Source organism: Dreissena polymorpha, chromosome 14 (assembly GCF_020536995.1).
Source record: "Dreissena polymorpha isolate Duluth1 chromosome 14, UMN_Dpol_1.0, whole genome shotgun sequence".
Taxonomy (NCBI): domain Eukaryota; kingdom Metazoa; phylum Mollusca; class Bivalvia; order Myida; family Dreissenidae; genus Dreissena; species Dreissena polymorpha.
In genome coordinates this window covers 74,901,005-74,926,690 of record NC_068368.1, presented here as the reverse complement: position 1 = coordinate 74,926,690, position 25,686 = coordinate 74,901,005, and the positions used below count along the sequence as shown (strand labels likewise).

General features: G+C 32.6%; 1 protein-coding gene across 6 annotated transcripts; it reads right to left on the bottom strand.

Annotated features, from left to right (window-relative positions):
* Window positions 1-709: 709 nt before the first annotated feature.
* Window positions 710-24,234, bottom strand: LOC127858126 (heat shock 70 kDa protein 12B-like). Of its 6 annotated transcripts, XM_052395018.1 has the most exons (14): window positions 24,093-24,188; window positions 21,762-21,819; window positions 14,680-14,761; window positions 14,264-14,306; window positions 13,671-14,039; window positions 12,981-13,361; window positions 12,625-12,747; window positions 12,139-12,182; window positions 11,819-11,875; window positions 10,085-10,168; window positions 7,160-7,462; window positions 5,013-5,231; window positions 4,233-4,374; window positions 710-4,032 (listed from the first exon to the last, which is right to left on the bottom strand). In XM_052395018.1, exons 3-14 carry the CDS (start codon window positions 14,722-14,724, stop codon window positions 3,479-3,481), a joined length of 2,364 nt encoding a protein of 787 aa, XP_052250978.1. In that variant the 5' UTR covers window positions 14,725-14,761; window positions 21,762-21,819; window positions 24,093-24,188; the 3' UTR covers window positions 710-3,478. The 6 variants fall into 6 exon arrangements, with proteins under 6 accessions (XP_052250978.1, XP_052250976.1, XP_052250980.1 ...); XM_052395016.1 differs by lacking the exon at window positions 21,762-21,819 and having other exon boundaries at window positions 24,093-24,234; XM_052395020.1 differs by lacking the exon at window positions 21,762-21,819 and having other exon boundaries at window positions 12,981-13,151; window positions 24,093-24,234.
* Window positions 24,235-25,686: the final 1,452 nt, after the last annotated feature.

Below are 25,686 nucleotides of genomic sequence, written 5' to 3'. Positions count from 1 at the left end.
TTGTGTACAAAGCACATAATACATTCATTTACAGACACGTGCCAATGGTTGCATTTGCATTGAGTATCTATGTCGGTGTCAGTTTATTGCTTAATTTGCTAATAACTATCAAATGCTAAGTTGCTTCCCTCATAAGAAAGTCCTTCATGTATGTGGTGTTGGAAAGGGACGCTACTCTGTGCTATTCCTTTCTAATGGATAAAATACTGCGCGTGCATTTACGAAGTGTTTTACATGCTTATACTTAGTGTGATTTGTGATGAGACATATGTTCAGTCTTGTTTGCGCGCATAATTTGCCCTGAATTACCTAAATTAATTGTTTAATTGCTTCATCATAACAACCGATCACATGGACGTAAAACTATATTCTTTATACAATAACGACATATCAGCTGATATTAAGTTTTTTCCGGTTTAACCGTTTTGATCATGTCAGGATTTATTTGGACGTTTTAACGAAACAAAGTCTGAACCTTGAGAGTATCGACATACTTAACGATACGTACTTTAAGTTATCAACTCTTGCGGTTTCAATCGGTGAATCTGAAAGTATTTTATCTGACATAATTTTTTGTAGAACGTCATTGCACGAGGTATTTTATGGTCGCATCAATTTATCAATAGATATCCATAAGTATTTATTAATGCATACTATATTCCATTACTGAATAGTATATTGCTCTAAGGCTTATTAACAACAAATATAATTGAATTTGTAATACCATTAGTAATTTATTCGACAAAAAGCACACACACAATATATATTATTAAAATCGTAGAAATCGTAATGAAAACATAATTTTGGAATGACTACATATAAACACAATACAAAAACTTTTGACAAATTCAATAACACAAAAAAAAACATTAAATCACTTTGTTGGTGAAAATCCAAACTAGTTCAAATAGTATAAAAGATATAAGTGTATTATACAAACATAAACCCATTTGGGATAATGAAACTGGTTTCGAGTAATATGTAAGAATAGTAGAGTGAATCATTAAGCCATTTTCATTCATTCAAACACACATAAACTGACACTGACATTTATGCACGATAATATTAAAATATCTTCGTAATGAGCACTTAACGTTTTGCAAAGATATCAGGTAAAATAAGAACAAGAAAATTCAACTTGCTAAACTTTAACTAAATATTGTGAAACACTTGCAGCGTGAAACCGATTGCACACGACAAACGTGTAGTTTATACTAATGGAGTTCACACGATTCATGAGTATTATATATATACCATGATATCTTGATCATGTTTCGTGCATATTAAATAGATGAATTTTTCCGAGTGCATGTATTTCGAAGCGCAATATATTGCTAAGTCAAGCTAGAGTACATCGCAGGTCTATGGAAATTCAAAAATTAACTCTTAAAAAATATTGGCTATTTACCATGCATTAATAATTTGATTCAAAATTTTAAACAACAATACTGTATCCCTATCTACAACATAGAAAACATACCAAATATTCACTATAGCATAAAACAGTTTGCTATCGACGACCAATTATTTCTAGAAACATTACTAATAAACTTTGTAGGAAAAACTATTTCGTAATATAAAGCTAAAAAGAACACAAACATGAATTTAATTTAATTGAACAAATTAATATACTTAACCAAAACTATTCTCGAACAACTTCGTGAACTACAAAATTAATCAGAAAATGTGAGACAAAATAAACTTAAATGGTCTCTTATTTGTTCTAGAGTTAAATGGATATAAGATGGAAGAAAACTCTTTAAATACTTTTGCTTGCTCGAAACAAATCATTATAAAAACTAGTCGAAACATTTTATTGAATTAGAAAACGGTATTAATTTGACAGAGCCTTGAAGTTAAAAATATAATGCGCATGTCCTGGTGCTGCCCATATACTCTAAAAATTATTATATTTGTTGCTGAGATTATTTGTAGAATTAGACCTATTCATATTACATGCTAGGATCTAGTACTCAGCAGACTTATTGATAAACAAATGAACGATTTAAACATAGTATGCCTGGAACAAACAGAATCCTTTCAAAGTATGGACGTGAAAAAAGTATGAAGCTCACTTTAGACATTTACCAATATGCAATTCAATTAGATGACGAATTAAGAATCTGGTCCCTTTTTAAAATATTGACTGACATCTTATATGCCGACATTACTAATTCTAAGTTTTTAGTTAATAATAATGCATAATAAGTTTTCTTATACTATGAAATTCAGCAATTTTACTTAATTTTCTTATGTGCAATATTTTTATGATAAATGATGCACATACTTATATTCAACATCAATATAGTTTGTATGGTACACGCTTGTGTTTATTTTGCTGTAAAATATAACACAATTAGATTTGTGTATGAATGTATGTTGAATGTACGACAATTATATTTATGTACACATAAAGTAGCTGTACATGAAGTACTTTGTTTATAAATGCTTAATACTAAATGAAAAGCTTTGTATGTGTGCATGTAATTTTTCATGTATGTATAAAATATTCTACGGAGAAAATAAAATGTTGCACTTACAAAAAAGGAAAACAAGATATGCAATCCAATACACTCCATGGATGTAAAATTTATTAATTCGAAATTGAATTGTTGATGCATAATTGACTTATAAAGCGGAAGGCAATTTGTAGTAGTAAACGGTGCCCTTTGTCCCACCTACCAAAAACGCAAGTCAATGTAAGTTGTTTATACTGTATATATGTACAAAGTTTAATTACCAAAACTCGTTGTACTTTGTACTTACTGGACAGTGACATTTTGATAAACCTCGATTTCATTAACACAATATTTAAGTAAACAAACGAGGTCTTCAAACGTGTCTATGAATTAACCTTTATTTATGAACTCGTTTTGAATAGTTCGCTATTCAAAAGCATTCAATCGACGCATATAACGATGATTTAGACGCTTAAAACACCACCCTGGGAATCCATGTAATCTTCAATGGTGGGCATGGTAAAGCTTCGGGAAGATCGGTGACAATAAGTCTTACTATTGACATATCATATTAAGTTTGATGTTAGACCTACGATAAGGTTCTGGTCCAAAGCATTTTCTTACCATGAATGATATTTAGCGATCAAAAGTTAGTTTACAATATTTATATTCTAGAAGTTTTTTCCGTACAAGAACCCGAAAACAACCGTACAAACGCGTACATATAAAAATATACGTGCGTATTTAAAGTCCATAGGAGTAACTGATCTACAGGAAAAGTAAATTGGTAAATGTTTGCGTTTTTAGGTACTCGTCATAAGATTTAAATCCATAATTGTAGCCCTATACAATTTGAAGAAAGAAAAAAGGCTCTGCAAATCTCTTTTTCTACGTATTATATCATTTTTCTCTCTACTTAACTTCGGAGACACATTCCCGAAGACGCGTTCTCGTTCTGGTATCTCCCGCGTCACACTCAACATGTTTTACGTACTGATTCGGCATATTTACTTAATATTTCAAATTCTAATAGTGCTGTGTCCATACGAAACGGCCCCTTTAAGAACTGCAAATCCTTGATTTTCAGGAACAATAACTTTAAATTGTGGAAATATTTCTCGCAACATCTTTTGAACATACAACGATTCTGCAAAGCTTCCGACTACCACCATAGAGGTTACTTCCCTTAAACTTACATTGTTGTTTAATACAGATTTAATGTGTGCAATAACACTTGAAATTTCACTATCAAACCATATTTTAATCTTGGCTGTTTCTATTCGATGTTTGAGTATCGGGGACAGTGAGTATGGGAGCCTTAAAACACAAATATCGTTTAAAAGAATATATTTTGATTGGGTTGTTTCTGCAATATCTTGTAAAAGTTCGTAATAATCACCAATATTCTCTCTGCGCAATTTATCTACGTTTCCAGATTCTAGCTCTTTCTGTAGGTCGTCCATAAACTGTTCCTCTACGTTTGTAAAACCCCAAGCCCCGCCGCTCGCTTGTTGTATCACCTTGACTTTGCCTTCAGGTAATACTTCGTATGCTAATACACTTGTGGAACCACCTGGGTAAAGTCTTACAGAAGCAACAACAGTCATGGATAAGAACAGATGCTTTACACATTAGAGCACACTATATAACGATACATTACTATTGATTCAATTTATAAATAAATAAAAATATCGTTATACTGATATTTTATTAATTAAATAATTATTAAACTACTGACATGTGAAGACCCGGCTTTTCGATAGATGCTCTTACCTCCAAGTTTTACTACAATCCATTTTGACCCGGTCGTTTGCATATCAATGTATGGGCTGTCTTTGATGTTTAAACGTGTCCACCAAGAGGCTACCGCCGCCGATTCAACAACCAATGTCAGTCTTTCGTTTGTTATTCCAGCCTTAAAATGTTACAGAATAAAACATGATATGCTTAAGCGGACTACTCAAGCAGCATAAGAAGTCGGTGCGTTTTAAAGTAATATATAAAGTCAGTCAAACGGTATATTTTTATTCACAAACAATAATTAACAGTGTTTAATCATTTTAAGGTAGAGGTTTGATAAACAGTTTGTACGGAAGAGGTGTCATATGAAGACTAACAGTTTAGAATGTTTAAACCAAACACACTATTGTGTTATATGCAATAAGTGTTTAAAGATGGTTTTGGAAATTAATCATGAAGCCGTTATAAAAACATAGAAAAAACCATCACACATCCCAGAAATTTCTATGGTTGTTAAACAGTCAATTTTAACTATATTGCATCGCGGAAAACGAAAAACTAATTAATATGTTTATAGGTTTTATCCCGATATCCACCCAATCCACGATCTCAACCAATTACACTCATAGGTTTATATAACGGTGAACCATCGAATTAAACAATGATAATTGCAATCAAATAAAAACGATTTATACGGTTCGTGATTTTTAAAAGATTTTTGCAATGTGCCAGGTTTCTGTGGACTCAAAGATTTGTGGAATTTTCTAAAATCAAGCTCATGCCAGTGTGAGACTATTCGACGAGGTTACGCACCTTTACAGCAGACTCTCTCATGAAGTTAATGGCCTCAGCAGTCCATATAGCAGGCACAGTTACTATGTACTGTATATTGGATTCAAGCAATGTCGGTGACGCTAGTTTCATAGCTTTTAAGAGATGTCCGAGCATATACTGAATAGCATATTTAAATATTTCCATCGCTGGATATGGATTTCCTTCTAGATCATCAATTGTCGCATCCAGGGAATATTTCTATTCAAATACATATCATGAATTGTTACTCACTGAATGTAGAGCAATTATCGTTTAGACATGTTTTCAAACATGCACAGCATCATACTCAAGCTTTATAAAACAAAACAGGAGGTACCTATGATAAAGAAGTTTAAATTTCCTATTTAATATAGGTCACTACAAAAAAAATCCACGATTTTCAAGGTGATCAAACAGATTTGCATCATGAATTGCAATATTTTAAATACATAATTGTAGCACTTAAATTATCCCTTTCTCTCGTACAAAATTACTACTTTATTTCTGTAACATGTTCCTTTATAATCTGTTAAGCGTTTTTATTGGTTACACAATTTTACTAACTTCAAAACTTTTATTGGTGACAATTTCATATATAAAGACTCTTTTAAATAAATGAAAAATGCGTTCATAAAATGTGGTCGATCTACGTTTGTCAAAGATATTTCTTGAGATATTTTGATATTCTTGTCATGAAAATTCGTTGATTACATCAAACGATGCTCTCCACCTAGCACATTTTCTGATTTTGATCCTATACATATAGTTTATGATGAATCAATAATATGCAGACACGTGGTTTAATTGTGAACTGAATATGAAAAGGCCATTTCATTACAATTACAAGGATACCTTGAGGGTGTACCTTTTTTTCCCAAATTATTGAGTTCTACATATGACTTTAGTGTGTATTTAAATACAGTCATGTTGTTCATTTTTTAAATAATAGTATTAAGTTAGACTTAAGTATGGCGTTTAACCTCGAAACAATTTAATTGTAAGATATTTATATTGACGTATTGAATATAACTATTATAATAGCTTTTTGAAAACCACATATGTGGGAAAATTCGAACAACTTTAACATGATAATATTGCCCTTATCAATGCATATATGTCCATTTCGTTGAATGTGTACGTTAAGTCGTAACAATTTAAAACTATTAACGCGGATTGTCTACAGATTGTGTCTGCCGCTTGTCAATATCTCTACCGCTTCAAATGTAAAACGCACTCGTTCACAGTTCGTAAAGTGACAATTCTAACACTTAGCATATATTCAAAATGTATACACATAATTTAATCAAGCGAAATGTCTGCTTAAAGGCCTAATTAAATAATGCTTATCCTCTCCCTACGTCGTTTACCTTAGTTTAGTATACCGAAGAAACACATTTCTGCTACATGTATTAATTAAATTAATTTTGTTATAAAACTACAGTAACCGTATAATAATGCGATAAATAATGTTGTTAATTGTAAATGTTAAATTAAGAAACAAACCTTATCACTTATTTTAGCAGTTATACAATGTTCCCGGTACAACAGCGGATGTGTATTAAGCTTCTAAGATATGGATCACTTCAGTAGGCTGCTTATACACAGCTACCGGTTAGAATCATGGTAAAATATGAGTTCACTTATGGACAATCATCAATAAAACAATGGGGTACGCGTTTCATCTATTACTTGAAAAATATGTCTATTTCTGAAGTAGCGTTTAAAATATGCAGTCAATTTCTAGTACCGGAATGATCTAGTGGAAGCGCTTAGATATTGCTCTAAAATGTAATCGGTTCCAAGCCCGGTAATGTCGAAATGTGTATTAATCGATTCGTTAGGAAAAAAAGTATTTCAAATATTTTAAATAGGTATTTAAATTAGTGTAATGGTTGTCTTTGCAAAATACGAAAATATTTGAACAAGTTCTTTCGACACTTTGCAGCAACAGATACAACACAAATCGACCATATACAAATAAATATGATTTTTTAAATGCAGTCTTTTGCTTAGTTAACGTGTATTTACTCACTGTGATTATTCTATATGCGGTGTATTAATATACTTTTATACAGCGCGATATTCATTTTAATTGATCTTTTGTGATTATTAATGGGTTTGTTGTAATTTTTCTCGATTCATCGTACCTTTTGAAGTGCCATTCTAAAACGCCTGAACAATCTCCAGCCTCGGTGATTGTTATCATGCGCTAGCGAAAGAAAGTGTTTTTCTGCATCGAATCCAAACGAATGAAATTCCCCTTTGTTGTCGAGGAGAACAATTGTCGGAGTTTTAGTTGCTATTAAGTTTGATTCGCCGCCATTGAACCAGTTCGTGTTTACAACCACGTTGTTCGGATCTTGGGAGAACGAAAAGGCACATCCACTGTATGTTGTACCAAGTTCAATAGCAGCAACAGCTCTTACGCTTGGCAAGGCGGATTCTGTGTGCTGCGTATTACATAAATAATAAGCACAAACAAGTAAACACACACTTTACTTTGAACAGTATATTGGAGTGTTCTGATTCTGTTTTTAAATAAGTATTATCTATTGAGTTTAAATCTGGTGTATGAATAACATAACTGCGAAGTACAAGGGGGTGGGGTGCAACATGGCCATAGATTGCGCACCAGTGGATCTGATTTTGACAATCTGTGCATACGACGATAACCTGATGTAACATACAAAATTTCAAAGTCGGGTGTTCATTGGTTTAAGAAAAGATTTTAGTTTTGTGTATTCAATTAAATATAAAACATTTCACCCTAACAGGTAGGTCTATAACCTCGCGTTTAAAATTTTAATAAAATTTTAAGAGGATCATTATATGATGGTACATGCCAAAAACTTACAACTATGTCTTGTTGTTTCAGATACAATTTATTAAATTATCTTAATATATAAAGTAATACAAATAATTTAATCCCTGGAGTGTAGCCAGTTTTACCCCAGGGAAATGATTTGAACAGCATTTTACTATGCCAATACATAAAATCACACATCAAATATCAAATCTCTTATTTTGTGTGTTCATATAATTTCTTTAAAGTCATTTATAATACATGTCAAAATAGGCCCTATGTTCCATGGGTCTTGTTTTGACCCGACGGACATATACAAAAACTCTAGAGGACTACTATCTGCTGTTGCATGCCAACAATCAAAGCTCTAGGACTTTTGGTTTTATATTACATTTTTTAAAGTTGTTTATCGTATAGATCTATATAAATCATATAAATCATATAAAACCTGGGGCGTGGCCAGTTGTTACGCACGAGACATGATTTATGCAAACTTTACTTTGTTACATACTAAATATTGAGCATTGTAATCGAGGTTTCATATGAGAAGATTTATTAATTTGTTAACAATATGAAACTATATAAATTATTAAACCACTGGGGCTTTGCCAGTTTTTACTCTTAGGGAAGGTATTGGAAAACTTTGTACAAGATCTTTGTCGAATGTTGTAAACAAAATATAAAAGCTCTCGTTACATATATGTATTATATGCAGTCTGACTTGAACACTCTTAGTAGAGGATATTTATAAAAAGGTACACAGTAAATGTAAAAACCCTGACTATCACAGTTTCGAGCAAGAATATTATTAACCTTAAAACTATATGAGCCATGTGCCCAACCCAACGGGATGGCAATGTTTGGCTCCTTGGAGCTTGATTTAAAACTATAAGTTGAGGACCACTTTAACAATTCTGATTCTGGCGTTTTTATTTACTATATGAGTATATATAAATCGTGTCACCCTTAAGGCCGAAAGCCACATGCCACAATAGCTCACCATGAGCACATACAACAAACTATTCCTAAACAAATGTTGAAGCATCTGAGCTATACGCATTTCAAAACATTGACAGGCTACATTTGAAGCTTGACTTAATAAAATTCACAAATGTTCCGCATTTTGGTCAACGTCATACGACAGTTTTGTAAGTAATGAAATACTATAATCAAACGCACACTAGACGTCATGTTATATTTTTGATCGCGAAGAATATTGCGTCGCACCTTGATTGCTTGATACTCATGTATATATATCATTTTTAAAGAAAATACTTGTTTTATTTGATGACAACTGAAAGCGGTATAATTTGCCGCGCAAATGGCAGCACCGTCAATGTGTGCTAAGTTTGGCGCGAAGCATATGAAAAGATCAGCATGGCCATTTTTTGTTACACTCTGGCCTGAAGTCCAACGTCACGTTGAGCCATATTGTATAGCTTACTTGAAGCATATTTTTGTTTAGAAAGCAATGCACGTCGGCACATTGTGTAAACTCTGGTTTACAGTGATTTGGAAACAAAGAATCTTAATATAACGGTCATTTGTAATGGCTTAACTCCTGCTTGTGTGTAAAATATGTTCGCAAAGCTAATCAGTTAAAAGGGCCTTTTCACAGATTTTGGCATGTTTTGAAGTTTGTCATTAAATGCTTTATATTAATAAATGTAAGCATTGGATCTAAAAAGCTCCAGTAAAAAATCAATAATGAAATATAAAAAAGGAAAAAAAGTAGCCGTCGCAGGGATCGAACCACTGACCCCCAGATTCCTGGAGTAAAAACCAATTAGACCGCTCGGCCATCCTGCCAAGTATATATGAACTACGTATTTTATACTTTATATAAGCAATCTTCGTAGTTTCACAAAACTAAACGACAATAACATAACTCTCCAAATAATTCAATCGTTTCGCGTTGCAACACTTTATAATTTTCAGGTTTTTAAATCGTCAAAGATGCATATTATGGCTATATTGACCATGGTAGATGTTCAGTATTACTGTTTCCTCACAAATTTCATAACTAAAACAAAAATTTGCGAATCTGAAACAACTTTTTTCAATTTTATCAATTTACCAAAACGTGAAAAGATCCCTTTAACAACATATCCTGTATAACTAAACTGATTTTGCCGTTTTTAATTACAAAACATGACACTAGAAATGTGCCTTAAATGTTTAATCGACACACTGTTGGAATTGTTAATACATAGCCTTTCAAAATAATGCGCCCTGACAAAATACAAACTATCGTTGTTAAAATACTTACCGTTTCGGCAAAGTAAGCATGTTTCGTAAGCGGATGTTTGCTGTCGCTACTCCGCCTTATAGTTGAACACAGTAACGGCGCGGCCTATAATACAATATCATTTACAAATACTAAATCTTGCTGAAATGATACATAAATTAATTATGTTCAATAAACATATGTATCTAGATGTTAACCGTAGATACAATGCACCTTTCATACGTGTTTTTTTTTCGTATTTTCATGTTAAAAGAAATTATATAAAGACATCCATGGTTGAAGTAAACCGTAACATTACTGTTTTCTAGAAACAATTATATCAATTGAACATTTGTAAAGTTATTTAAGTAGTTAGTTTGAGTATATATCTAAGTCAATGGTTTAATCGCGCTCTTAAATGATATGAATCTTTGCTTTAAAGTATTGCTTGATAATCATTCCGCTTGAAATTCAAATACGATAACACTTTATATTGATAACAAACAAACGTATAATATAACACCTTTATGATATTATATCATGTGCACTTCTGCCATTTGATTTCCAAACAACGTTTTTACATTTTATAAGGTTAAACATACCAAGATATTTAATTAGAAGTTTATATAGTTTATAATAATTAAGATTACCTACGTGCGGGAATTTGTATCATACACTGACATATAGAAGATACATGTTTGCTTCTCGGGTAATACCGTGAATAAAGTTTCTCATTAAAATGAGATAATATATTAATATTTTCACCAGCGCTTGCAGGAGTGAACATTTGTAAATCCTCTCACATGACTGAGAAAATAATTCACGGTATTACAAGAAAAAACATCTTTGTTTTAAAGTTTTAAATTATTCTTTGCATATGAGTTACTTTTAATGCGTTTTATACCCATACTTATTTTCTCATTGATGCGTAGAAATTAAGTTACACAAATAATATTCCAGCGACATGTATGATTACAAAATGTTCGCCCTAAATTTCAAACGAAATGTGTGGGAAGCTGCTTCTTGCCCTCCCATTTGACAACAAAGAGGAACGGTTACAAAAGGGAAACGCAGATGAACAATTGAAATATGCTTTTTAAGACGTATCGTTCGTAGCTTAACGATGAAAGAGTGTTTGGAATAGGATTAATAAAATGTATCTATTGCCTTTTTCTCTATTTATTCAGATGTGACCCCGATACTGAAAAGTGAAAACGGCATGGAAGAAAATAAGATATCTGACTCTTCTAAGCGGCAATAAAAAATATACTTGGGTTATATATAAAGTGTGTACTTGCGTCAATGTCCTGCGAGTTTAATCCGTACCAACAAGACATTGTCTGTTAGTCACATTGACTCAATACGACTGAGGGTGCCAAATCGTGTGAATTAAAGAGGTAATACTTTGGAAAATAATTTTCGATTGGGAAAAAAATACTACTACTGATTAGTGAAAATATATTTTATCCAACTGATGAGGCTTAATACTTTTATATTGATGCAAACCTGAATAAATACATTTTAATAGAGATAAATGAATAATGAATGACAACCTTTACAATGGACATTGTTGAGTTGTAAGTCAGTAGAGTTATTCCTAATACATGTATATACAATTTTGCATGTGTAGCTATTGTTGCTGCTGATGTCTTTGTTCTATCTAATAATTCATAACGCAAGAAAAGAGATATACTTTTTTAACAAAAATAGATCATTTTAAAATACAAAATGTATTACTCGGCCATACTAGATAAGTCGCATAGGTTAATTACTTACAGTATTCTCATTTTCTTCATTCTGATATGGTGCTGTGGCATACTTGGTTGATGCAGACTGCAAACACAACAAATATATACAAATGCGGTAGACATACACACATGTTAGAACTTTGTATTTTTAGCAAAAAGATTAAACATGCTTTTCATTAATTGAAAATTCATTTGTGTACCGAATACTTGAATAAAACAATATAAATTTTAATTCGAAAAGGAAGATCTATCATGATGTAAACGCCTTTTGAGAAACGTAAATATCAATATAAATTATTCCTTTGCGAGTAATCACCGTTACTAGGGACTCAACTAGAAATATATTACCATTTCAAAATTGTCTATGTCATAAGAAGCAGCGCAGTGAAAATCTAAAAAATAAAACCACGTGTAGATACAAAGACCAATTCAAAATAAAAACAAAATGAAACTCCTGTTCCAACTACTGGAGGCAATTTTATCATCGCGCAGAGGTCCTTTATTCGAGGCATGTGACCAATTGTCAAACAATTTGGGACAGAATAAATCGCACGAACAAAACAAATACCACTGAATAAAACCGCCGTGGAACAGTCCATGCAAAGCATGGGGTTCAAAACTAGTTTAAAAACTAAGCATCGGTGATTCAAAACTGGTTTAAAAACTGTGTAATATCCATACAGGAATGACACTTGTTTCATGTAATATTTATAAGTTTACGTTATTTTTTAGCATTTATATTTGCAATTTCCATGTATTTTATATTAAATTTTAAATGATAACATACGGAAGTTTACTTTTAGATTTGCGATGATTGGGGAAACGTTAACGTACCTTTAATCGTACAATAAACTATGACGCATACGATTCCAAGCACGGCCAGGGCAGAACACACGGATAGTACTATTACCAATATTGATGAAGAATTATTTGTTCCGCCTTGATCCCAATGGTTCTCTGAAATATTATGTAAACACTGGAATAATATTAGTTACCGTCAGACAATGACTAAAGCTTATAACGCTTTAATTGAAATTTCAGTAATTGGGAAAACATATTAAACGGTTTGTGACCGCCAAGTTCGCATGCTTTATATACCAGCTATGTTCAGTTTAAAGTGCATTAAATAATGAGGTAATACTATGTTTATAATAAACAAGAACATTGCAAATAACTTGAATACCATTTACCTGTATTAGTATCGGCAGCATCAGTTACATTATAGGTGCTATTCGCTGCATCCATAATGTGTGAAATAATTTCAATGCTGACAAAGATGTTTGGATTGTACGTTTCATAACAGATATATGTTCCAAATGATTCATCGTTCAGACTCTTAATATGCAAAACTCCTCCACTGCCTGTGTAGGACATATTGTATTGGTTATGCAAAAATGTTTTCAATATAGTGCATGCTTTTTTCGATAAGTCACATTCTGCAATTGTAACTGAGGCGTTTTCTTTATTACTGATGAATTTAAAAGTGATATCGACATTGGATGAGCATTCTATTGACTTCTCCTTAAATATGCCTAGGACAATATGCCCAAATTTTTCCGAAAGGCTAAACTCTGAAATTAAAAAAGAAAAATAAGTTTGTATTTAAACTTCGAATTATCATTTTAATATGAAGTGGACCATTGATTTATTTGTCATATCTTGGATATACACGCTGTGATTATAAACGTATTTTCAAAACAATATTCCAAATTTTGTCGCATCAAAATTGTGTCCAAATACATTAATTGCAGGTACACTGTACAGTTGTTAAGTTAACCTTAATTAATGATTCAGAACGGTAAAATTCATTACGTGATATACTGACAACCAAACTACTGCTGAATGCCTTTCATGTCATATTAAAACAATAATCTACGTACCAGTAGTTTTGGGTGGAACTCTATAATGCTTTACGAATGCGTCTGCATATTCCGATTGTGTAATCATCGTGCTGACAAAATTCATAGGATTGTATGTTTCATGGCATTGATAAGTTCCAACAGTTTCGTCGTTGAGATATCTTATTACCAGGATACCACCACGTCCAGTGTACAAAATAGTGTATATGTTTTCATAAATATTTGTCAAAAACACACACGATTTTCTATTAAAATCACACTCTGCAATCGTTAAAGAATCGTTTAACCCATTGCTATAAAGTTTGAATGTGAAATCGGTGTTCGAGGCACATTCAATTGAAATTTCTTTAGTTCTTACCACCTGGATGTTTTCAGAAACGGTATAACATTCTGTAAATATATAACACAAATATGATTTGCACTTCACCAGTTATTCCGCGCGAGACTTTTTCTGGTGTAAACCCTCTTGTATTAGTGGTAAAGTAAATATTACCAAAAACAGGTTAGCTGTATAAGTACTAAGACGTGTAAATTCATTTAAAAGAAACTTTGTCACAAATAATACTTAAACTATCGGAGCATTGACAGAACAGTTGGATATGTATGTGACTTACCTGATATAAGGAAAGTCACCAATCCAAAAACGAGCAGCATGTTCTGAAAATGCAAGCCACATGCTTATGTTTTCAACTAAGAATTTTTATACGAACGAGATCAATTAATTTTAAGTAAAGAGTCTTTCTGTTCACATGTTTTTTCATGGCACATATTTTGCACATAACATGTATTGTGTGGACTGAAATGAATAAGATACCCATACGGACGTGTGTCGCTATGAAATGGTTAATAAAAATTCAATTAGAAAAACGTTAATTTACATTATTGCATAGACCTAATTGAAAACGGTGGTGTGTAAATATGTTGCCATCCGTTATGCATTGAGCATCGCCAATTTAAATTGTTAAATTATTATTTGTAGGTTACAAACTATAAACATAAAATAATTTAAATTATTGCACAGCAAACTTACCGCTATGAAACATTTGATGGATGAAGTCCCTTGCAAGCAAATCATGATTACAATCCCGCTCGCCTAGATTTTAACGAACTACCTGTAAAATATTTAAACGAAAACACCGTTGCACAATCTGTATTGTATTAAAAACGTTATATGGAACTGAAACTAAAAGCGACGATTTCGTTTTTATAATGCTGTCCTGATTTTCGCCAGTTTGCGAGTTTACAAAAGAGTTCCACAATGAGCATTTGAGAGTTTGGCTTACTAACAATTATCTGAATCCTCTGAATTTAATACAAGGCTCGCTTTCGGTACGGTATATACATGTCTGATTTTGTGAATCTATAAATCATGGTGTTATTTCTCAGAAGATTTTATTAATATTTACTTTGATTGTAGTTCCATCAATATCTTTCAAAAGCAAATGCGATCTTTTAATATAGGCATTAGGTGTCTTTAACAGAACCTTTGTAACAGAAAGTGATAATCAAGAAACTACGACTCAAATAAGTTCGTGTTAGTTAATTCAAGTACAGAAAAACAAAATATTCCCACACACATCGAGCAAACAGCCAATGTTTCAGTTTAAAGAGACCACAAAATATATACTTTTGTCATAAATGCACTTTACTAAAATTAATGGTTTAAATTATTTAATAAAATATTTAAAAAAAGAAGATATTGGATAGAAGAATTTCATGAAGACAAATAAGCTAAGAGTAAGAAAAATAACACCACAAGTGAGTACCGAACTTAGCTATATAAAGCATGAGTGACTTATAGTAGACCTCGCTTTAAACAACTGCGCTATTGATGAATACAAAATGTATCATATGGAAATAAATGGTAATCAACAGAACACGTAACAATATACACAAAGGCCAACACAAACAAGCTCAATACTATACAATATTTTGTATTTTACCATTAATAAATTATTTTCATATAAAATATAGCGGGTTGTATACGTTAATATATGCATTATAATTTTGTTTGATAACGCTGTTATAAGAAATTGTCTTTTAGACCCTTTTAAATGACGTAGTCCATTTAATTGCCAAATTCCGTTGGAATAGCTTTTAATACTAACAAATGTAGCGTAATGATCGAATATATGAGCCGTTCATGAGTTACCCTATTGTCAAGAAGAGGATTATATAGAGAATACATGGTTGGTGCCGAGATGGAGAAAGTTTATCCGGTCAGGCTTAGAAAAAGAAAATAGGGCGAGCTTTAGCGAGCCATATTTTTCTTTTTCGGGCCGAACCGGATAAACTTTCTCCATCTCGGCACCAACCATGTATTCGATTTATCCTGCCGCATGCCGTCGACACATTTTATCAAAGACAAATGATTAATTGATATAACAATTCTTGTCGGGCCTCCTACATTCCTGACGACCGAATAACTACCGATTGTGTCACGTAAAAAAAGTTCCACATTAAACTGTTCCTTTTTATACTTTCCTATTGAAAATATGAGAAGAAATAAAAAACGACTCGATAATGTGATATTTTTCTTGGTACAAAAATGATAACAAAAAGCAGCAGCAAAACAATAACTAAATTTTATTCACCTTAATGACAACTTTAATCCATTGCTTATAACAAAACATTAACAACGATATACACATCCATTTTCTGTTCTTCCATCCCTTTGTCAAAATCCATTTCTGTTTTTACATCTGTATCGAAATGTATTTTAAACCACACTATTTTTTTGATAGCGTTTGTATCGAATGCTAACCATTCTGACCCAAATTCCGATTTACGAAATCGTAATCCTGTCGTAGCGAATTATTTTATTCCTATCGAAGTTAACACTTATGAATGACAAACACACCATTCGGAATACGTTTATGATTCGTTCGATGCTTTAAATTCTTTGAAAAAATACTGTTAAAACCACCACGTCAAAATTGGTGTCCCTAAGATCCTGAGAGAAACTAGATAGTATGTTTTGTCTGAGAAATGACGTCACACTAGATACGTCATAAATTGCGTCATCAAGTAAATGAAAATGATAAATACGGAGAGCTGGTTCGGTAATATGTTTTAAAGAAGAAAAAAGGATGATTTATAATATAACGATAACATTCATGATGCGTCCCAATAAATTTCAAAGGTCAAATATTAGAACACGTTAACATGTTAATCGGCGCGTAGGAATACATACTTACGGTTAGATCACGGTCACGTGATGTACTGCCGGATATCAACTAGTTTATCCTATCCTGCTTTATTTGGTCAATTTTTGCAACAGAGGCAGGATTAATAATGATAATCGAACCTGCATCTACATACAAATGCACATACCCAATGTTTTGTTACTTCCTTACACGATATGTTGTATGTATAAGCGTAACAAATAAGGACGGTTTGATTAATTTGTTAAATTTTTGTATATAAATGAGCGTGCTATATAATCAGGACTTAGTATTATTATGTTGTCTGCTTTTATTACCGGATTATAAATGTTGTCTCAAATGATTTATTAACCAAACGGTGACTTGTCTATGTTCTTAGATAGTGAATACGATAATAAACTTATATGATCGATTTTGAAATGTTGTCTTACGTAGTGGAACAAATAAGCTTTTATTATCTTAAGCTTATCCAAACAATAATTTATAACTGACTATTATACTTTGATAACGTTATGGTTTAAATGGCCGAACGTCACGAAGAAGAAAATCTACATTGTAATACTATAAAAATGCACTATTGTGAAAAGTGGGGATAATATTGTTTATATGAAGCATTGTAAATGCAATAAACAATAATTTTGTAACGTAACTAGAACGTAGGACAACTAACCGTTTAAGGTGTTTCATGATTCGGGACATATATATATATATATATTTTATATGATCCATTAATATTTTGTAAAGGAAACCTTTTTCTAAGAAAAATGTACCCTATATTTATTTTAATAAATGCGAGATATCTTATGTAAATTTTTTGGCCATTTGATCTCGTGTTGGGATTCATAAAACGATTTTTTTTTCACTCCGTAAAAAGCGATAAACAACGACTACTATTTTTAAAGCAGATTTCTACAGATATTGATTTTCCTTTAAACAACAATCCACAATGTATAGAGGTACAAAGTGATATATGGTATTCTTTTCGTGTACAAAGGTTAACTTTCCTCGGGAGATTGTTTTGCTGGGCTAAACATGTTGGTTCGTTTGAACGGAATTTTTACTATTTTTTCAGATATGCGCTATCGTTTTGTACGACTGCAACGCTGTTAGTATAAATATAATCTGAAACAGCACTTGTATTGCAATTCAAATTTTATACGGCGCTCATGTTTAACGACTTATTAAAACTATTGCCAAACAAGGCAGGTATATAGTGTTTAGGTACACCTATACAGTTACATAGTAGATATTACACTCAGTCAAGTGCTCTTTTCTTCAATTATATCTGAACGATCATATAACTTCACATATCTGTTTGGAAAATGTAATTAACCTAATTTAAACTCAAAAGTTAATATCTATTTGAAATTATATTTGCTTTACCTTAATCGACTTTTTACACAATAATACATGCAAATATAGGTAGAAACAAACGCAAACATTGTATATCCAAGTTTATATGCATAGCATTTCGATATCTAAAACTATTTTGTCATTGTAAATACCGAATGCCCTCGAAGTACAGTTTTGACCAACACGCGGTTTCTTGAACTAAAAAAGGGGGGGGGGGGGAACAGATACATTTTATGTATTATAGAAGAGGTACCTGAATCCCTAATATATATATATATATATATATATATATATATATATATATATATATATATATATATTTATCTATCTATATATATATATTTATATATATGGAAGGCAAAATTAAGGACATACCGACAATATGGTATTAACGTACAGGAATAAGCGTTCATGAAAGGCGCGAAAATGACGTTGACGCCGGAAATGCTAGACGTCATATCCGTACATAATAAAACATCTTGAAATAAAAATGGCCGCTGATAAAGACCGTGAGGTCGAAAGCTTCGGCATAAAATGAATACAGCGTTTTTGTTTAAATAATACAAGGCTTATAGAGACTTTGTTGTATATATACATATATATATATATATATATATATATATATATATATATATATATATATATATATATATATATATATATATATATATATATGTATATATACATATATATACCAATACATAGTGCCAGTTACGCGGTCTCTGTAGTTTTCAGACTGTACTTACGAGGTCAATATAAAAATCGGGGTCTATATACAACCCCGCAATCTAGGCTCCTTTAATTACTATGAGGGGGGTGTAGGGGAGGTAATGCAATCAAATCTCACAATAAGGTCTTAAATCGAAAACCACAATCAGGTCTGAAATTGAAATTGTATATACCTCGCAAATAAGTTCGCTATATATTTCCTTGTATAAGACGTTAAATAAATGACGTATTTATATACAATAATAATAGTAGGTACCCCTATATACCTTAATTCGTGTTTATATCGGATAAAAAAGGGTATGGAGATACATGTATTTAAAGTGGGAACCCCATAACCTATTTCTAAATCAGAGACCCCGTAACTGGCCATATGTGTGAATATATATATATATATATATATATATATATATATATATATATATATATATATATATATATATATATATATATATATATATATATATATAGATATATAGATATATAGATATTTACATATATATACTTATTGGTATGCTTTTCACTGAACATTTAACAAATTGCAAACACGCTTTGAAAATATGAGTTATGTTCTTGTAATCTGCATATCAAAGTCGTTTATTTTAATATAAGTTTTATTTGAATTTCATCTTTATATTTTTAGCTATCATGTGTACAATTAAATAAAAAAATGGCATTGGAAACCAAAAGAAAAATACCAGGGGCAATAACTTCATAATCACTGAAAAATGAATGATGATTCTTTCACTATACACTTACCTGCAATATTCTTTGTATATCTATGAAGTTGCACCTCAATATCAATATAATGGAATCACAATAACAAAGTGCAGCAGATAGAGAACAAGAGGCAATAACTCTGTAAAAATTGAATATAAAGTTATGCTACGGTTATTCTGCATCTCTTTCTAACGCCCTTTGTCTTGATGTCTAAGTATTATTTGGATCCATTAATTATTTATCAATATACCCTTTGCAATATAAAATTTATTGTAGTTGATATGTTCTGCAAACATTCGCAAAAGGCTATAAATCTGAAATTGTATTGTTACAATAAAGGGTCATGTACCCGGCACATAAAAATTAACAAAAGATAATAAATATGTTACTACCAAAGAGAGAGGCATTGTCCTCTACTCAGCATTTTCTCTTAAAACAATCTCTAAAGAATATGACTACACAAGAAAAAGACTGTACAAACAAGAAGCAAAAGCAAGAATTACGAATAGAACGATAATTCATTGGTCTTTCTGGTATTCTTTCTTGTCTAAATATCTCTTTAAGTGAACATTTTTATTTAGGCACCTTTAACATAAATGGAGATATGTTTCGCAAATTTTTTATTCCTTAGCATAATAGTTCTTAATTTAATAAATAGAGAGTTATGGAACTTGGAATAGGCGTTTCCCTTTAACTTTTAAGTCCTATATAATAACAAGGAGTTTCAATATAATCCTTTTAATACTTTGGACTCATGCTCCTAGCATGACATTCGAAGGACAGGAGAACAGAGGTCGCGCAATTAGAATATTTTATACATTCCGTCAAAAAAGTTTTTTTTATGATAACTAGTCCATATATTTACTAGTTTTCTGAAGACGGAGACAGCACTGGTTCGAATCGGTATGTTACTATGGTTGGTTGGAGGACAGTACATCTTATTTCAAATAATGAAAAAAATCATTCTTCTGTCATGGGCATGGTTTAAAATTCGTGATTAAATGCAAACACAAATAGTGTTCTTACTTATATCATAGAAATTTGTTCTTATTTATACCATAGAAATTAACATGACGTAATGAATGCTCAAAGTAAATTATCGTGTAAAACGAAAAATTACAACTTAGTCTAGTCACATGAGTTATTAACTACTGTGATTGAATATTGCATACATACAATTACAACTAAACTGTCAAATGGCACCCCTAAGACGATGTATAAAAGACGGTGTTTGAAGCGCATCTCCCCGCGATTAGTTACTGAGGTATTATTATGACTCAACTACAGATAATATCAAATAATGTTTTGTAAAAACACGTTACATAAAAGTATAACACAATATTAAATAACTTGCGAGGTCACTTTCTTCAATTTGTTATCATAGCTATGATGTCTTTGTTTATTCAAGCAATAACGTATAATTTAGACATTGTATTTTTTTAAGCAGAACTTTTGTAATTATACTTCAAGTTTAATGAATAGTCGCAAAGTTGAAATGAATGGCTGTGAAACACCTAATTGGATTACGATTACGAAGTGTAGAAATGTCAATAATTTGATTGATTGTCAAGGAAGATCGCCTTCTTAAGAAAATGCTTATTTTTTTTTTTTCGATAATTTTTGTGTGTGTAAAAATACCCATATGCTGCACTAGTTTTCACCCATGCATTCAGTATAGATACAGAACATAGTGCAATACAATGAACATCATAGCACAATTAAATTAGATAGCTATACAGGAGAATATTTTCAATTGGACAATCACAAAATAGTTATATACAGACCAGAGAACCAGAACCCAAACTTTCCGAGGCCCAATTAAATGAAACCGAAACGAGTATCAACTACGTTCCATCTGTATTAAAAAAGCTAAAGAAACATAGTATCATGTATTTAAACAGTTAGTTCATCTTCGTGCAACTTAAACATAAATACATGAGGGACAACATTGAACACAAGTTGATTAAAGCAAGGTGTTAAGGTATTAAAGACGTCAAAGCAAAGCGCTTGGGTTTTATACCGGTTTAAAGGCATGCAGCATTAATAACAATGCTTAAACAATTTGTCTAAGCGTTTATGTCATTCAACTTGTAAATCACACAGTAAAACAAATGCCTATTGTATGGTCCCGTACTATGATTATATATACCTATAAGTTATTGCAGCGGGTATATAAAATCACAGATTTGGCCGGTGGTAGTCAGTACCTGTTGTGTAAAACATAAGTTTTGCTTGTAACCCTGGTTATAATATGAAATGACTAAGACTTACATTATACCCACAAAATGCACTTTCTATATGTTTTCATAAAAAAATCCAGACGTATAAGAGCGATTAATGAGTCATTTATACCGGAAACCCTTAAATACGTCTTATTTGAAGGGTAATCGGATTTGCCGTGTTGTCTTCTTATAATAAATACTCAGCGAAAGTGCAAAACAAGTTTAACTTTCAATGTAAAGTGTGAATGTTTTATCAAAACACACACTCTTGTTACATAGGAATTCGCCTAGAGCAATAATGTTATACATACGGAAGATAATTTACAATAGTCAAATACATGTACATGAAACCATACAACAATATTTTCCGCGGTTATATGGACTAAACCAAATACATTAAAACACACCCAACGCGGCTTTTGAATAAATAAAATACTTAATTCGCGAACATTAAACGAATATAACATAAGAGTGAGACGATAATACTGGCTGTTTTTAAAGTTACATTCACCGAATTCCAGAAACATATACCCTTTAATGAAATAATAACTAGTGCGAAACAATACTAGTAAATCAGTTAAAGTGCATAGTTACATATCATATCTCAAAACAATCTAACTATCGCTTTAAATCCAGTCGCACGTATGTGTTTTCTTGATGCACTGTATATTAGCGGTGGTATACTATGACTATTGTACAGAAAAATAAAACGAACACTGTTAATTTTAACAAATGGATCTATATCAAATATCATGTGTTTAAACTACAAACAATACAAATATAATATGCATATTTGAGATATTCATGAATACGCGTGTTATGACATAACATTAAGATATGCGATACGGCGAAATACATAATTTATTTTAATAATCGATCGACTTGCAATGAGCGATATGGCTTACATGGATTTAACAATAAATGCATCGAAATAATCACAAAGTAGAGCGTTTTGTAAAGGAAACAATTAACAATTTTTAAACTTAAATTACGATTGATACGTTTGATTTATTAATGCACGCTTAAAATGCCATTCTAATCCGACGTTGGTAAAACGTTTTATGATTCTCGAAATGTTAACTAAACGATCGCCAACTTAACCTCAAAGCATTGTTTATTATTGAGACAAGAATTTGAATGGTCATGTTATACAATAAGATTATACAAAAGTTTAAACGTATAAATACATGTTCGAAACACACATAATTTTGATATATGGCTGCAATCATAATTACAACAATGCATGCTAAACGTTGCGTGTACACACGAAACGGCATAAAGATACGTGTTCGCAAAGGTAAAGCCCAAGTCTCACTATTGCCGGTAGAGACCCGGTCCATCCCGGTTTGCTAACGCCGGTCAACCGGCGAGAACCGGGATGATTCGTATATTTTTTAACGCGGTCACACTATTTCCCGGTGCCGCCCCGGTTGAAGCCATTCAACAGAATGGCAGAGTCCCAGTCAACCTACGGCTACGGTTTATCCCGGTGAAGCCCCGGCAGAGCCCCGGTTGTCGCCGGTAATGCCCCGGTTGTGAAAGCCGGTAGCGTCCCGGCAGGGCCCCGGTATACCGTAACTCCGCCGGCACTCACCGGGGCTATACCGACATCAGACCCCGGCAGAGCTACGGCAACGCCCCGGTTTAACCCAGGTCGTCGCTGGTAGTGTCCCGGCGAAGCCCCGGTGAATGCAGTCGGCGTCCCGACAGAGCGCAAGTTTACTTATACCGTAGCTATACCGGGACTCTACCGGCATTCACCGGGGCTCCATCGGGGCGTTGCCGTAGCTCTTCCGGGGACTGTATGGGCCACGGCAGAGCTACGGTGCCGTCCCGGTTGTTCCCGGTGCCGCGCCTGTCGTTGCCGGTCCTTCCCGGTGACTCCCGGTTTATCCCGGAGGTATTAATTATTAATACTTTCCCGGTGGAGCCCCGGTTGTCCCCGGTCGTCCCCGGTGGAGCCCGGTTCATTTCGGTAGAGCCCCGGTTCATCCCGGTAGATCCCGGATCACGCACCGGGGCTCCGCCGGCATTATAGCGAGATTGGGCCTTAAATCTATAATGTTAACCATTTTAACACGCCTACCGTTTGTCATACAGCATGTATCCTTTCCGTTTTAAATGCTTTCTTACTTCTTTGATATTTACAAAAAGAGCATACACTGTATGTTGTATAGTATATACTGTATAAGATTAACTACGACCATTTTAATCAAATGTTAACACGCACAAAACACACAATTATTTAAAAGGATTACCTGTACTCTATTAAAAGCTGTTGCAAATCAATAATCGGGTTTTCAATGTTTGCACAATATCTGATTACGTTATCTAGGTCTCATAAACGCACGAAGTGACACAACGAACCTATCATACTGCAATCTCTTGCACGAAGGTTACATTACATTCACCTCTGTGTTGGGCTCAGAACGGACTATTGTTATGAAAGCGTCTCATTCATGTCATGATCATACCAAGCGTTCATCATTGAGGTTACAGTATACTAAACAATCTCTTGCACGACCGTTACATTGCATTCACTGCATTAAAGAAAACCATCTCATACCATGATATCTTATATCAGTCTTAATTCATTATTATGAGATTTATATGGTTTTTTGATGTTAAGAAACCAACATACATACACACGTCGAAGCAATTCCTAACGTCACTCAATAAACATTTTGTTGAATTGTGTACATTTGTAAAGTGCGTGGAATGATTCCATCTGCGTAAATGGGCAATAAAATAGTTCCAAAGAGTTGCATTAAAACTCGCAAGTTTTTGCACGTTTGATCGTACATTTAAAAGTCATATTTATTAATTTAATGCATGCGATCTTAAATATCCAATCAAATATACATTGAATGCGTTTGTTCGGTTTTACCTATTTTGTAGGCAAAATGGCAAGCTGAGCATTTCGCAGAGTTGTATGTGAGAGCAAGGAACGACAACTCTGCGTGGAGATTGATCACACTGTAGAGATAAAAACTCACTGATCATGCTCGACAGCGTGTTTTCGTGTAGTATTTGCTCTACATTAGAAATGAAAGGGAAATAATAAATTTGCCATTATCTCGTTGATAGTATGAAACATCGAAGTAAAACTCGAAAAAAAGTATTGCAATATTAAAGGAATTATTGGCCTAAAAACGACCAATCCAAAGTAAAGGTTTCCAAACAGATGTAAACATTCATCCAGAAATACGAATAATTAAACATTAAACAAGAAGCAAGCTTTACTTTCTCAAAATCTCTCAATTTAAAAACACAAAGTTATGCAATTCGAGGTTACAAGGTCGCCTTAAACCAACTACTGTGTCATGCCTGGTAAGGATTCCTGAATTATTCTTTCAAATCCTATTTTAAATTGTGAAGATAAACACTAAAATGCACAGGTGTACTTCACCATTGTGCAGTGAGTAAGATAGCTTTCGAGTCTCATTACGATATCTTGTTTATTTTCATCTCAAAGAAACATCAAATAATAAATACATGCATGCTCGATTTTGTCCCATGAAAAAAGAAGACTGCATTGCAATCACAATAAAATGACACTCGAAATAAACTTTGAAAATGGACAACACTAAAGAACCCACGATATTGTAACCTGCTAATGATTCTACAATGCGTATGCTAAAACGTACCCCTAAGTTATTACAGTACAAGAAACTACAAAGAATAGTGATTTTGCTATAATTGTTAAAACATACTGCGCTAGTGCCAAAAGCCGAAGGGAAAATTACGTAAAAGGGTTTGATATTGTTAATACGAATTTCAAATGAGAATGCAAATGAGTCGAGTCAACTATTTCTTCTCTTCTTTCGATTACATTAGATTTTAGGATATTTT